The sequence below is a fragment of the Neopsephotus bourkii genome, unplaced genomic scaffold (assembly GCF_033783945.1).
Source record: "Neopsephotus bourkii isolate Nb327-2 ecotype Australia unplaced genomic scaffold, CSIRO-AGI_Nbou_v1 NB_272, whole genome shotgun sequence".
Lineage (NCBI taxonomy): Eukaryota > Metazoa > Chordata > Aves > Psittaciformes > Psittacidae > Neopsephotus > Neopsephotus bourkii.
In genome coordinates, this window is record NW_026900781.1 from 14,488,657 (window position 1) to 14,505,002 (window position 16,346).

Sequence of the window (16,346 nt, forward strand, 5' to 3'; positions counted from 1 at the left end):
TACTAGCCGCTAAGCTGGGCATCACTTACTATGCAGTCTGGCCTAATGGGGCCATGCTGAAAAGGTACACCTCACACACACCCTTCCCCCCCCCCCCCCATCATTGCCAGTATTGTTACTGGTGTGCTCTCAACAGCAGTGTTAAGGGAGAAATTACTCATTTCAAAATATTTCAGCTCACCTCGTTCTTCTTAGTAGCTTCAGGTCAGGATTGTCTGCCAGCCTTGGGGGATGGTAGTACTAGCTGGGGCACCTGAGAGAGTTCCTGCCTTGCCATGCCAGCTGCAGCAAGAAAAGAACATGCAGCATCATAGTTACAATTACATATGTTTAAAAAAAGCAAAAAAGAAAAAAAGTTACTTGTTTGTTTATAACCAGATGCAAATATTAAGGGCATGTGATGTGGCTATATGGTTTCAGGGACTTTTTTTAATCACTAGCCATTCTTCAGCCTAATGGAATTTTTAAAGCATGTATTTTGTTTTCTTAGAAAGCAATAAATAAATAAATCATCAGAAACATCAAATAGCTATAATCCAGTTTGATGCACATTAATTGACTCAATCCAGTATTTAGTGCCATGAGAGCAGCACTTGGTCAATATAACTCCAAGAATCAAATTAGAGGCCCTCTGTGTGCTCCCAGAGTGATGTCAATTCTTCATTCAATGCACCACAGCTGATAAAAATCTAAAACTTTGTATTTCAGTCCTCAGACTTAGGGCTACAACTGTTGGTAAAAATAATAATAAACCTTGCTTGGGGGGACATTTTTTTGCCTAGTGTAGTGGAACATATAAACAGGCAGGGAAGCAGAGTTGTCCTATGAAACAAGTTTTGGGTTGGTTTTTTGATGGGTGTGACCCATCTCCAGCCCCCCAAATTGCTTCTCGGAAGGAAAGCATAGGAAGCATACCTGTATAGTTTATATGGAGTTAAGAAGGATGTTCCCTGAGTTTATAGATTACCCTGAGAAAACTCTAAATGAGTAACATGGTAACAAAATAAAATTTCTTTGCTTGGAAGGTTTTTGCATTTTTCCTCTGCCATTCAGTGATCCAGACAAGTGTTTTGTTTTGTTTTGTTTTTTTCTTGCTGCTCATTAGTTAGTTCCATCTGGCAGAGAAGGACCTGGGGTGCTGGTTGACAGTCAGCTGAGTACAAGCTAGCAAGTGTGCCCAGTTGGCCAAGCAGGCCAATGGCATCCTGGCCTTATATCAGTGACAGTGTGGCCAGCAGCGCAAGGCAAGTGATCATTCCTCTTTACTGGACACTGGTGAAGCTGCATGCAGTGAAGCTTGTGACGCGTCAGGAGCACAAGTCTTACTAAGAACGGCTGAGGAAGCTGGGGTTGTTTAGTCTGGAGAAGAGTCAGGAGGGATCTTATTGCTTTCTACAACTATCTGAAAAGATGTTGTAGCGAGGTGAGGGGTTGGCCTCATCTCCCAGGTAACAAGTGATAGGACAAGAGGAGCCTCAAGCTGTGCCAGGGGAAGTTTAGATTGGACATTAGGAAAAGTTTCTTCACCCAAGGGGTTGTCAAGCACTGGACCAGGCTGCCCAGGGAAGTGGTGAAGTCACCATCCTTGAAGGTATTTAAAAGACATGTAAATGTGGCACTTGAGGGCATGGTATAGTAGTGGAGTTGGCAGAATTAGGGTAATGGTTGGACTCTGATAAATGATTCTGTGATTACTTTCCAACTATGTTTTCAGTTCTCAAGACTTTTTCAGTCCTTTACTTAAGCAGAAAGTATTGCCATTGTTTATTCTCAACTTCTCAACCCTGTCACATTCACCAGATTTTATTTTCTGTGGTTCTTTAATGACATGCAGAAATCCGTAACTTCATTTATTCCATAAATTATACATAATCTCCTTTATATACTTGCTTTTCTTGATTCTGTCCACAGTAAACCTTCATCTTCTGTAATCATACACATTCCTTTTTCTGTAATTAATAGTGATAGCCCTCAGATTTTGATTCTGTTAGAACACATCATTCTTTTGAATATATTCCTGTCATGTCAGTAGTTGGAATGATAAGGAGAACTTAAATTTGATGTCAGTGGCACAAAAATGGTCACATGCATGAAATTCTTTAAACACTGACATTTTTCCTATATCTCTTTATTTTTCACTCCTACGCAGTATTTTTGATGTTGATATCATACTTGCTGTACTGCTATACTGATAAACTGTAGTACTTGCTTATTTCAACCCAGATCCATTTGAAGTCAATATTAGTGTAATATTCCTGCTTTAAAACACAGGAAAAGGGACAGTTTTGTTGTTGCAACATAGACTTAATTTTTTATGAAAATTTCCCTAACAGAAAAACATTATCTGTTTCCTAGATGATCAAACAGCAACCTTTCAGATATATATATTATTTTTTTTAGCACATTATGTTTGGAAATGCCAGACTACAGCATTTCAGAAAGCCCTTAATTCTTCCTCAGAAGGAAATGAAGCAAGGCACTAATAACTGTGCTTGAAAATCAAGTAGCTACTATTGTTTGGTGAAAGCTGGTTAAAGTGATGCATCTTCCTTAATTTTATGAGGCAGAGGGGAAATGATCTTTCTTCATCTTTGGTACTAACCTAAAACCACAGGGCGTTAAATGAGAAGGTACAAACATATAGCATTGATTTCAGTAATGGCTTATTGAAATTTGAAGTTACTGGTGACCAGATATTTTTTTGCTTCTTTCAAAATACTTCAGTAGAAGACTGGTTTTATGTGTTTGGATGGGGCAATATGTATTCGATTTTATGTATTTGAGAAGGGCTTTGAGCAGCCTGGTCTAGTGAAGGATGTCTGCCCATCACAGCAGGATTGGAACTAGGTGATCTTTAAGGTCACTTCCAACTCAGACCATTTTGTAATTCTGTTTATTTACTTCGTCTGGGTCGGGTGGTGTTTCTATTATGATTATACAGATGGAGAAATGTGACTTAATTAAGTGCTCCGATGATGAAGGTTGGGAAATAGTGTTAATTTTTTTTTTCTCATTTAAACAAGCCAGTAAAACTTAGTGTGACAAATGGAGAATGTTTGTATTTATAGGTTAGTCAAAACTGAGTACTCTGGATAATGAAATTGAATGCTTTTTTTCTATTGCTATTGTTTTTTAGCACGCAATGATGCTTCCTGTCCTCACCCACCATGTCCGCTACCATCAGTGTCTGATGCATTTGGACAAATTGATAGGCTATACTTTTCGAGATAGATGCTTGCTACAGGTAAGATACATTTAAAAAAAAACAACCCTACTTGCTGGTTTGTCCTCCTAATATTATAGAGTTAATCCATAACCCTGACTGTTGTGTAAACTGAAGATGCATTGCATTGCCACAACTTGGATGTACTCGATTGCACTACAATCTTTCAAAAGTTTCAATTATTCCAAGAGACTTCTAAATAGAGACATCTGTGGTGCAGGTAGGGATACACCTACCTTTGCTCCAGTGGCAGGTCTGGATTTGCTTGTAATGTTTAGAAAGACAAGAGTATGCTTACTGAAAAGATTGTCAGGTACATTACTATTTCCATGTAAGTTCTTTATTTAGATATTTATGAAGAATATGCAGATGAGCATACATGCCTTGCTTCTTCCTTTTATAGTCTGCTGTTCCAAAAAATTAAGAACTTTAGCATTGCTTTTTATTTTGCATTTATAGCTAGTTGAAAAGGAATTTGCAAACTTTAGCTTTTGACTTCTGCAAGTATGTGATGAAATTTTTGCATTTACAAACAAGGGCAGGAACCGAAGAGAGGAGAATTCCATATCTAAATACACCCATGTTACATGACCAATCATTTGTCTAAGTGCTTATTTGTAAATGATCAGGTCTAAAGGTTGACTTTTGGTGTGGTGACCCCTTTCCCTTATGTGCTTTCCTGAAATGACTGAAGGAAAATTGAGGCTTCTCTTCAGTATTTCCCCCTCAAATAAACATCAGCTCTCTCCACTGACTGGGGCTGAGAAAGATGAATTTTCTCTAAGTTAAAAACATGCAGTTTCTATATGCGTATAGGGACTTTACTCCTGAGCTACATTAAGCAGGGGCTTATGGGAAAATGTGTTCTAATAGCTTCTCTATTTTCTAGAAGTTGGTTCTAGAAATAGAACCAATTTTACAGGGCTCCTCCTACTGCAAGTTACATTAAACATTGAGCATCTAGTGGATTTGGTTTTCTGCAGGCTGCCATAGTTTTAATATGAAAGATAAGAATGCAGTGATGAAAGTCTTCAAAATGTTGAGACCAAACATGCAAACCAAAAAGCAAATTGCAATTGAAAATGGAAGAAACCATAAAATCAAGTGTGCCAGCATTAGTAATTTTAGTATTTAGTTATAACAAAAGTAACTTTTTAATGCTTGATCCCTATGCAAATTTATTTAAAACCTATAAACATGTTCCAGAAGAGAGTGAGCTTTTTAAAATGTATATAGCATGAGTCACCTATTTCAGCATATTGCTTATAAGCAGAAGATTATTTGATAATTTTGCATTGATTTTTACCTGTTTCATCAGGACGTATACTTTCTAAAGTACAGACTGGGCAACAAATATAACACTAATTCAGCTATTAAGGAAAATGTTTCATCCACTTCAGATGAAGCAGAAGTTGAGAATGTGCATATATGACAAACTTACTAGTATTAGCAAGGAATTAAAAAGGACTTGGAGAAACTTCTTGTTGTTGATTAGGTGTAATTTTACTCTCTAACGAAATTAAAATAAGGTTCCCTAAGTATTTTGTTTGGAAAGCCGTAGATAATGTTTGAATGAACTACTGGAATGTCTTTGCTCACAGCCCACATCACTAGTCCTTCACTTGTTTCAGAAGTAACTTCCTGCAGCTTGAATTTGCCAGTGTATCTCTTGATTTATATATAAGGTGTGTGTACACATTTATAGATGCGTGTTATCTTTAGGTGTGCATGTGTGAAAGAGAAAATACATGATTTTGCAGGATGGAGTCATAAAAGCTACCTGTAGTTCTATATACTGCTGCCATTTTTGTAGTGGTGAAGTCAACAGCAGAGTTAGCTTTGATAATGCTAGATGGTACAAATGGAAACAGATGGAAGAATGATACAAATGGGAACAGGTTGCCCAGGGAAGTTGTGAATGTCCCATCCCTGGAAGTGTTCAAGGCCAGGTTGGATGGGGACTTTGAGCAACTTGGTCTAGTGGAATGTGTCCCTGTTCATGGCAGGTGGCTGGAACTAGATGAGTTTTAAAGGTCCCTTCCAACCTAAACTGTTCTATGATTCTGCAAAACAGATCAGTCCTGCCATTGCTGTTCAGTTCCAGTTGAAGAGTGGCCATATACAGTCATCACAGTATCACAGTATGTTAGAGATTGGAAGGGACCTCAAAAGATCATCTAGTCCAATCCCCCTGCCGGAGCAGGAACACCTAGATAAGGTTACACAGGAATGTGTCCAGGCGGGTTTTGAATGTCTCCAAAGGAGACTCCACAACCTCCCTGGGCAGCCTGTTCCAGTGTTCTGTCACCCTCACTGAGAAGAAGTTTCTTCTCAAGTTTAAGTGGAACCTCTTGTGTTCCAGTTTGTACCCATTTCCCCTTGTCCTATCATTGTTTGCCACTGAGAAGAGCCTGGCTCCATCCTCGTGACACTCCCCCTTTATATATTTATATACACTAATAAGGTCACCCCTCAATCTCCTCTTCTCCAAACTATAGAGACCCAGCTCCCTCAGTCTTTCCTCATAAGGGAGATGCTCCACTCCCTTAATCATCTTAGTTGCCCTGCGCTGGACTCTCTCCAGCAGGTCCCTGTCCTTCTTAAACTGAGGGGCCCAGAACTGGACACAGTATTCCAGATGAGGTCTCACCAGGGCAGAGTAGAGGGGAAGGAGGACCTCTCTCGACCTACTAACCACCCCCCTTCTAATACACCCCAGGATGCCATTGGCCTTCTTGGCCACAAGGGCACAGTGTCGGCTCATGGTCACCCTGTCGTCCACTAGGACCCCCAGGTCCCTCTCCCCTACACTCCTCTCTAACAGGTCGTTCCCCAATCTATACTGGAACCTGGGGTTGTTCCTGCCCAGATGTAGGACTCTACACTTTCCCTTGTTATATTTCATCAAGTTATTCCCCGCCCAACTCTCCAGCCTGTCCAGGTCCCTCTGGATGGCAGCACAGCCTTCTGGCGTGTTGGCCACCCCTCCCAGCTTAGTGTCATCAGCAAACTTGCTGATAGTACACTCAATTCCCTCATCTAAATCATTGATGAATATATTAAATAATACTGGTCCCAGTACCGACCCTTGAGGCACTCCACTAGATACAGGCCTCCAACTAGACTCCGCCCCATAGACTACAACTCTCTGGCTTCTCTCCTTCAGCCAGTTCACAGTCCATCTCACTACCCGATCATCCAGACCACACTTCCTCAATTTAGCTGCGAGGATGCTGTGGGAGACTGTGTCAAACGCTTTGCTGAAGTCAAGGTAGACCACATCCACCACTCTGCCATCATCCATCCACCGTGTTATTTCCTCATAAAAGGCTACGAGATTGGTCAAGCACGACTTCCCCTTGGTGAAGCCATGTTGACTGCCCCTCATAACCCTCTTATCCTTGATATGCCTTAAGATGGCACCAAGGATAAGGTGTTCCATCACTTTCCCAGGAATGGAGGTGAGGCTGACTGGTCTATAGTTACCCGGGTCCTCCTTCTTGCCCTTTTTGAAGACAGGAGTGACATTTGCTTTCCTCCAGTCCTCAGGCACCTCTCCCGTTTCCCAAGACTTGGTAAAGATGATGGAGAGCGGTCTAGCAATGACCTCCGCCAGTTCCCTCAGCACCCGCGGGTGCATCCCATCTGGACCCATGGATTTATGGATGTCCAGATTGCTCAACTGGTCTTTAACCCATTCCTCATCGACTAAGGCAAACCGCTCCGTTGACCTGTCTTCATCTGAGGTCTCAGCGGTACAGGGCTCTTCAGGACTGCCTCCAGCAGAGTAGACAGAGACAAAGAAGTCATTCAGTAACTCTGCCATCTCTGTATCTTCTGTCACCAGGGCACCCGTCCCGTTCATCAGCGGGCCTACATTGCCTCTGGTGTTAGTTTTATCTGCCATGTATTTGAAAAAGCTCTTTCTGCTGTCCTTGACCCTTCTCGCCAGCTTTAATTCCAAGGAGGCCTTAGTCATCCTAGCAGCTTTCCTATATCCTCTAGCAGCAGCCTTATATTCTTCCCAAGTGGCCAGCCCTTCCTTCCATGACCTGTAAACTCTCCTCTTCCACTTGAGCATACCCAGCAATTCCCTATTTAGCCACGCAGGTCTCCTGACCCTCTTCCTTGACTTCCTACGTGTCGGGATGCTCTGATCTTGAGCTTGGAAAAAGCAGTCCTTGAACGTCAACCAACTATCTTGGGTCCCTTTACCTTCAAGCAGCCTAGCCCATGGAATTTCCCCTAGCAATTGCTTGAAGAGGCCAAAGTTTGCCCTGCTAGAGTCCAGGGTTGCAATTCCACTTGCTATTCTACTGGCCCTACCACACAAGATCCTGAATTCCACCATCTTGTGGTCGCTGCAACCAAGGCAGCCCTCAACGTTCACTCCTTCGACCAGACCCTCCTTGTTAGTGAGGATGAGATCCAGCAGCGCACCTCTCCTGGTTGGCTCATCCACCATTTGCATGAGGAAGTTATCATCTATACACTGGAGGAACCTCCTGGACTGCAGCTGGGTTGCCGAGTAGTCCTTCCAGCAAACATCAGGGAAGTTAAAATCCCCCGCGATGACCACGGCCTGTGACTGTGAGGCCGCTCTCAGCTGCCTGTAGAAGGCCTCGTCAACTTCCTCACCCTGATCCGGTGGCCTGTAACAGACACCCACAACAGTATCGCTGCTGCCAGCCTGTCCCTTAATTCTCACCCACCAACTCTCAACTCGCTCATCATTTGTCCCCGGACAGAACTCAACGCATTGTAGCTGCTCTCGCACATAAAGAGCAACCCCACCACCCCGCCTGGGTGGCCTGTCTTTCCTGAAAAGGACATAGCCCTCCATGGCTATATTCCAGTCATGTGAGCTATCCCACCATGTCTCTGTAATTGCCACCAGATCATAATCTCCTGACTAAACACAGGTTTCTAGCTCCTCCTGCTTATTTCCCATGCTGCGCGCATTGGTGTACGGACATTTCAGGGAGCGAGCTGAGCACACCGATTTCACCCTAGGATTACAGGGAGCCTCCCAGCCTTCATCAATTCCGGAGCGCTGTCCCACTGAGGCAAGCCCAGCTACAACCCCACCCCCCTTCGAATCTAGTTTAAAGCTCTCCAAATGAGCCCTGCTAATTCGTGCCCCAGCATCCTTTTGCCTCTGTGCGATAAACCTTTCCCACATGCCATTGTCCAGACCGGTGCCCTATAAAACCATCCGTTATCAAAGAATCCAAAGCCCTGCCTGCAGCACCAGCCTTGAAGCCAATTGTTTATGGACTGAATTTTCCCATTCCGTCCCACATCATCAATGGAAGATGGAAGGACTGAGGAGAAGATCACTTGAGCCCCAGAGTCTTTCACCATCTGCCCCAAGGCCCTGTAGTCTTTCTTCATCCCCCTCAGACTGCGGGAAGCAGCTTCCCCCTCACCGGCCTGGAAGACCAGCAGCGGGTAGTAGTCTGTCGGGCGCACCAGGTTGGGGAGCGCCCTGGTGGTATCCCTGATCCGGGCTCCAGGCAGACTACACACTTCCCTATGATGAGGGTCAACTCTGCATATCGGGCCCTCTGTTCCTTTCAGAATGGAATCACCTACTACAATGACCCTTCTTTCTTTCTTACCAGAGGCAGTCTTGAGGTGCAAAGTCGACCGCTTTTTCCTATGTGGCCTTGTAGGTGGGCCTTGCACCACATCCTCACCTACCTTTCCTTCCAGATCCAGGGCCTCAAACCTATTACGGAGGGTCACCTGGGGAAGCGGGGCAGGAAGGGAGGAGGGCTGCCCATGACGCCGAACCGGAACTCGCTTCCAACCCTCATCATCTTTTTGGTCCCCTACCTCTGGGCGACAGCTACATGACAGGGGCTGTCTCGGGCCATCCCCCTCTGTCTGAGAGGGCAGGGGGTCCATCCCCTTTTGGGGGGTATCTCCCTGGAGCCGTTCCAACTGGCATGCTAGGGAGTTACTCCACCAGTCAATCTCCCTTTCACACTCCCTGATGCTCCTCAGCGTTTCAACCTCCTCCTTAAATTTAGCCACCAAGCTAAGCAGATCTTCTACCTGCTCACACCTCACACAGGTGGAATGCTGTCCTCCCTCCCCCGGCAGTAGCAGGCTCTGGCACTCCCTGCATCCAGAGACCTGAACAGCCACGGTTAGGGCCGGGGTCTCTGTCTGAGTTGCTACAGTCTTCTTACTGCAAGCTCTCTTTCTGGAGATGACCATATTGGTCAGTACAATGACCTACCTGTTCTTCCCTGGGCCTGGTGGGCTGCGACGTGTCGCTGCTCTCTCAAAGCCTCTTTCAAGTCAAGGGGCAGGGGGGTGGTCTCCGTCACCGTGGGAACGCCCCCTGCACATCAGCCGCTCTCTCGCAAGGGCTGCTGGGACTTCGGGAATCAGGAAACGTCGGGAAACATCGGGAAATGTCGGGAAATGTTGGGAAATGTCGGGAAAGGTCAGGAATCGCGATGCCTCTGCGCTATCCCCTCTGATTTTCCTAATCTCGGTAGAACCTCGCGGTCTCTGTAGCGTGCCGGCTGCGGCTCTAGCTGGGCTAGCTCCAATCACCTGACTCAAAGTCATGAAAGTTCTTCTGTAAATAACCATGTTAGACATACTTTTTTTGTTTGTTTGAAATAGGAAGTTTTACAGATATTTAAGTAACCTAAATCAAATATATGAATGATTGAGAAGCTCTTACTTGTTCATAGTTTTAATATGAATATTTATCCTGCAATGTTAGAGTGAATATATATTTAAATAAGCAAATGTATTAAAATCAGGTCAGCAAAGCTGGTAAGCAAAATTCTCAGGGCAAATTGACAGTTCATGCTTTTTCTCTTCTAAACTAAATTTTCTTTAAAGAAGAAAACTAGTTGAAAATTAATTAGTTAAACTGATGATTGGGCATAAATATTGCTTATTTCTGACATCTGAAATAGTATATACTATGTTTAAATTACTGGAACCAAGCTACTGATGGACGACATCACTTTGTAGCCTTTCTTCAAGCTAAAAAATAACAAGTATTAGCTACCTGTCTGAGATTTTTTTTTTTCCCTTTTATTTGCAAAAGTATACCTAAGACTTCTTTTTCCTGTTTGTGCTTCGTTACAGCTTGCCATGACTCATCCAAGCCATCACTTAAACTTTGGAATGAATCCGGATCATGCCAGAAATTCTTTATCCAACTGTGGGATTCGACAGCCAAAGTATGGAGATAGAAAAGTTCACCATATGCACATGAGGAAAAAAGGTATGCTGTTACACCACTACCCTTTTTCTCTCACCCTCATTTAATCAGTAAGAAAACCTTTATTTATTTGGCCATTGTTCTTCTGAGAGATCCCCTCAGTGGAATATGTCTATGGTTATACACAGACACCAGTGAGACCCTTCTAAAGAAACAAAGAAATATTTTGCAAATGAATCAGCAACTAAAGAGCTGAGAAAAAGCAAGGATGATAACTGGGAGGATGTATTTTCTTTGACTTTTGGCAAATATTGTTTCCTTAATTTGCTGCTTGGCATGGCGATCAAACTTGAGGATATTTTGTAAAAATGTCTTATTAATGTGGTCTAACTGCTACAGAATATTCCCCTTAATTCACAGAATATATTCCTTAAAAATATACTCAGCTGTAGTGAAGTATTTTTGTGGTTTTTATGTAGTATTTGAAATGTCTTTTTTTTATGCAAAAGTGGTGTTTTTATCTGGCTCTCTGAATGCACAAATACAACTGTAATACAACAATAAAAAAATTATTGTAATACAGATTGTATTACAACAAAAATTGTTGTAATACAAAAATACAACAATACTGTAATGGGACTACGATCAGTTAGGCAGAGATTGTCTGTAAGGATTATTTTTGATGTGAGTAAACCCTGTAAATAACAGGATGATCCATGTGCAGCAGTTACAAAGTAACATTTTGAGTAATTATTTTCTAAGCCTATTCAAATTGACTTAACAGTTGTTTATTTAACAGTGTATTGTTTATATTCCTAGGGATAAACACCCTGATAAATATTATGTCCCGTTTGGGACAGGACGATCCAGCTCCTTCCAGGTAATGAAAATAATGTTTGCAAGTAGGAAGCTGTTGCAGAGAGAGATGTTTAATAAAAGTAACCAACTTACTGTCAGTAATAGCTTTTGTAAATAGTTGAAATGAAAAGTCATTTTGAATTGACTTTATATTATGAAGATATGCTGAACCTCCATTAGCAGTGACATAATAAATGTTTAGTCATGCCTGCAGAAAGCTTGTGAGGAAGGATTTCACAGATAATTCTATCATTTTTGTTTATGCTTGAAATGAGGAGGACTTTTTAAAAGGCTACCTTAGCTTTCCGCAGAATAAAAAATAAGATTTTTTTGTTATTGTTATTATTGCTATAAATTGGATTCTCCATCATGTTTCCTTATAGTAGTACGTTCCTGTTATGGCATCTTGTCAACATGAGTGTGATACTGAATGTGAATTTACTAGTCCAATTTAAAGACATGTGCAAAAACCATTAATGATGTAATGTAATAATCTTTAAATGACCACTAAGAATTCTGTGTGAATATATAATGTTTAAGATGTGGTTTATAGCCACAGGCACCATGTTTATCCAAAGCGAATGAACAAAGCTTATAGGACTAATGCAGGAAACAGTTGTATGTGAAATCTCCTAAATGAACTGGAGGGCAGAGTGTATTTCAGTTAACTAGTGTTGTAACCACGCCTTGTAAGAGTGATCGTTTTGGAGGAAGCTTGGGAATGGGAGAAGTTCAAATCTGAATAAATTATTGTTGCAGTGTTCCCCAAATGCTGTTTCAGCTAGACCATGCCTTTCTCTTCAAGAGTCTGCTTCAAGCTTATTTCACACCTCTTAAGATAACATGACATAATGCTAAATTTCATTACTTCTCACAAAATAACACAAAAATATAAAATCCCACTTCTGAGATCTGTGTAGGAGCTGTAGTTTTGCTCACACTTCATTGTTTTACACAGCAGAGCTATTTGAATTCTTTCAGCCCATGACAAAGGCCTGCTATTTCAGAAATTAGATTTACTGTATAATTGCTGGGGGAGTGCAGATTTACAATAAAGGCTGTCAAACACTTGAGAACAATCTTCTGAATTAAAAAAAAAAAAAAAATCCTGTGGCAATAGCCTTGATTCTTTTACAATCGTATGAAGTCAAAATGTTGCTACTTAAATGCTTTGATGTGTAGAGCAGAAATTTGCATATATTTGAAGAGAAACTCACGTTCTTTTTCAGCTGCTGTGTCCTGTTAGTCCTTTGTTAGATAAGCAGACTGCTTGGAGGAAATGAAACTTTATGCAAAACAAAGGGAAATCCGGAGCAGTGATAGAAGAGAAGGAAAACACAGGAAATACATTATTCTATTAGCTTAATGGCATCTTCAAATGCATCTTCTTGTACAGCCTTTTTTTTTATTTGGATCTCAAAGGAAGTTGCAGAAAATAGGGCATTTAAAGGTGCTATGATGAAAAATGAAAGTACTTACTCCCTTATAGCTTTGCCATACCAATGAATCAGTTGCAGAGTCTGCACACTCTGCAGGTGTTGATATTAATTGCATACACTACTCTATTTGCATGGACAAGACTGAAGCCAGGGTGTTTCAATCACCTGATGCCCTCTGATGGACAAAAGAAACCTGACCTCAATGCCAATCAGTGTTACTGTTTCCTTTCTCCATTTGTTAAGCTTTGACAACAGCTCAGAAAGGAGCATATGAAAATTTCAAAGGTGGTGGTGTCAGTCCTGAGTTTCAAGATTTATGTAGTTGTTGTTCTGTTTTGGGCAGTATTGTAACCCAGAGAGGGTTGGGGGAGGCTGCAAGAATGTCTGTCATGGCTGATTAGCAGTCAGCTCTGATTTGCTGTCTTTTAATTGTATTGTCTAAATAACCAGAGTATGTTACTTAGCTGATAGTAAATTTTAAATGTCTTTTTTCAGGATTAACCACAACGAGCGTTTAGAATTTCTGGGAGATGCTGTAGTGGAGTTCTTAACAAGGTAAATAGGGAATTCTTTAACAGTTTTCACCTTTGTGTGGTATTGTCATACCATTGAGCTTATTAAGCTTTGCACCGTCTGCTTTATGACTCTGTATGTTTGCAGTCCTGCCTGATGGTTGGAGCTGCATGCTCCAAAATTACTTCAGTGCTGAAGATACAAGGAAGATTACAAAAGGAAAAACTGGAGCTTGTTTCGTGGAGTGCAATTTTAAGTTGGAGTTAGAGATTATTCGGCTACAGACGAGTTAACTTTGTACCTGTTGTGTTTGTTTTTCTTAAAAGGAAAGATATTTTTCCTGGCATGTCATTTTGTTTCCATGGGTTCTTTTTTCCCTAGTTGCAAGTAAAAAGCATTTAATGGTAATATTGAATGTGTTGGAGTTCTTATATTTCCAGTTATTAGGGCTATAGTCTATATGTAGGCTTTAATGTCTATATGGAAAGAAAGTAGTCAAACACAAATATAATTTATTTACAAGTAATAACAAAAAGCTATAATTTGTCAAAAATTGCTGCAGTTTTGGTCTGGTTTGAGTATTCTGAAGTTGATGAAAAATACAGGGTTATTATCAGTTACCTCCATGGGTCTCTTGTACTTACGTGAGTACTAGAGGCAGGCATTGCACACACAAAAAAAAGATTCTAATCCATTTTGAGGTGCTTTGTTCTACTGTTTTTAATAGGGGAGTAGTCTTGTTTACTATAAAGCTTCTCTTAAAGCAAGTTTGTTATATGAACTGCCCTTATATCTCAGTTCTCTGCTAGCCTCTACTAGCCATTAGGTACTCATTATTAAAAGTCTATAAAGGTCTCCGCTGCCCTTAAAACCCATGGCCTTTTCTCTCATACAACAATACAGGCTGGAGGTTGTCGAGTTCTGTTGGCTCCATCCAGCCTGAATCAGTACTATCATTTTGAAGCATTTTGTGCCTGCAACACAGAGTTTCTCAAGGCTGATTGTTCCCTTGTGCTTTATTCTTCAACATCCTCTAGGTGTCAGCCTGGCTGAACCCACTGCTGCTGCTGTGTAGACACCTTCAAATGAGGGAACTGAATTGTTGTTGCAGGAATTTGGAGAATATGTGCTGCCCAGTAGAGAAACAGCACTCTTCCTCCCGTGCTGCTAGTGCTATCCTGTCAAATATTCCTGAGCGTTGTGTTAATGTTTGTTCATTTACCTTAGCAGAAGCTGAGTTGCCACCTTGGGAAGGGACCTGTGTTACCAGCTAGGATCTGAGAGAAAGGCATTGTTCTTTAGAAGCACACATGATGTATATTTAGCCAAATGCTGACAGCACCTGATCTGATACTTGTTTTGCCAGTGTCCATTTGTACTACCTGTTTCCCACTCTGGAGGAAGGAGGATTAGCAACATACCGCACTGCCATCGTACAGAACCAACACCTGGCCATGTTGGCTAAGGTACAGTTTTATACATCTCTGTATTTGACACCCAGAGGTAGGATACCATGGATCTTAGCACTAGAGATATACCAGCTTTAAACATCAGTATCCTTACCATGATTTGTATACAAGATTTAGGATACAGCAACTCTTTTCATTTTGAAAGTAGATTCTAAAGATAAGTAGGACTTAGTGTTTTCTTCAAAGGCAGAAGGGTAAGTTTTTAGGGTGCTTATGTTGAAGGTGTGTGTATGTTTACCTTCATATTGCACAGGTAATGAAGCTGATAGTAGAAATTTAGTAAAGAAAAAGAAGCAAGCTGGTTGTTCTATAAAAGGACTTCCTGCTAGAAAACAGGGAAAATATGGCAGCAGGTGGTAGGAAAAGTAGGGAAATAATAATTTTGCCTGCTTCCTAACCACAGTAATTTTCAGATTCACTGTGAACTATGAAAGAGAAATATGTTAGGCTTTTGGTGAAAACTGTATTATCTCATGGGGAAAATTGAGATGCCTCAGAATTTTATTTCATTTAATTCTGTGAATGACAGAACTTTTTTCATTTCTACATGATACAGGTGGGTATGAATATGATGTAGAAAGTCTATTAAGTCTCTATTTGTAGATAGTCTGGTATTCCCTTATTCATACTTGATTTTGCTGGAGTGTTTTTAAAGAAAACAGTCTGACACTTACTGATGTCATGTATTAAGCTGTGCATGCACGCATACATGTCCACTGCTGATAGTTTTCAAGTGCTCTTTTAATCTTCTCTGTTCATACTCACTCAGTAATTTAAATAAGCATATCCAATCTTGAGATTTTGGGGAAATAATGTATGTTTTCTAGCATGTCATCTTTCTGCTTAATTCTCAGGAGAGGAACAGCATAGGGAAGTGAACACAGTAATTTTCTTCCAAAGCTTTCTTTAATGATTTAGATAAGCATGAATTGATTGAAATTTTCAGATTGGGGTTTTGTTCTACAAATATGGTATTGAAGCACCTGACATTTGAATTCATGCTACTATTGAAAAACCTGCATCCAAAAAGCTCACATTTTCTTAAAGTCTGTTCACAGCCTTTATCACTGTACATGGACAATTCTTGAATGTTTTTGGAACATTTTTTAAATTGTATTTATTTATATTAGATGTAACTATAAATATTAGATATCTATGTATTCCTGATTTCTGAACTTACCCTTTTTTCCTCTTGTATATCTTATACAATGTTCCTGGTTTCATCCCCTTTAATTATTCCCTGCAATATCATGTTGCATTCAGTTTACAATATAATCCTCAGCTCCTCAACTTCTCTTGTGTGTGGAATGCTGTTTTAATTGAGGATCAAACGATAAATTTCTGTAGCTTCTAAGGGGCATTGTAGCAGAAATTTAAAAGTAATCTGAAACATTGTGAAGAAAAAAAAATGAGAACCAAAACACATGAGGAAAAAAAGCTGAATGCAAGCTCTGAAAATAGAAATAAGCCACTGGAGGTGGGGGAGACAAGCCAACTCCCAAACAACACTTGTTAGCATGAGCAAATGACAATAATCTGTGAGAAGTTTAAATTTTATATAAAACAGCTAATGTTCCATTTTTATGTTGACTCTAACAAGTGCTCCCCACTCTAAAGTGCAGTGGAACACAGTAAGAACTAATATCCTG

The 16,346-nt window shown here is 40.9% G+C and overlaps 1 protein-coding gene across 1 annotated transcript in view; it reads left to right on the forward strand.

Annotated features, from left to right (window-relative positions):
• DROSHA (drosha ribonuclease III) overlaps window positions 1-16,346 on the forward strand; it is a 74,606-nt gene that overhangs the window by 39,430 nt on the left and 18,830 nt on the right. Inside the window, exons 17-21 of the mRNA XM_061346682.1 lie at window positions 3,137-3,244; window positions 10,343-10,481; window positions 11,238-11,298; window positions 13,211-13,270; window positions 14,595-14,694. Of these exons, the coding sequence (XP_061202666.1) occupies window positions 3,137-3,244; window positions 10,343-10,481; window positions 11,238-11,298; window positions 13,211-13,270; window positions 14,595-14,694 (468 nt within the window). The remainder of the gene's footprint in view (window positions 1-3,136; window positions 3,245-10,342; window positions 10,482-11,237; window positions 11,299-13,210; window positions 13,271-14,594; window positions 14,695-16,346) is intronic.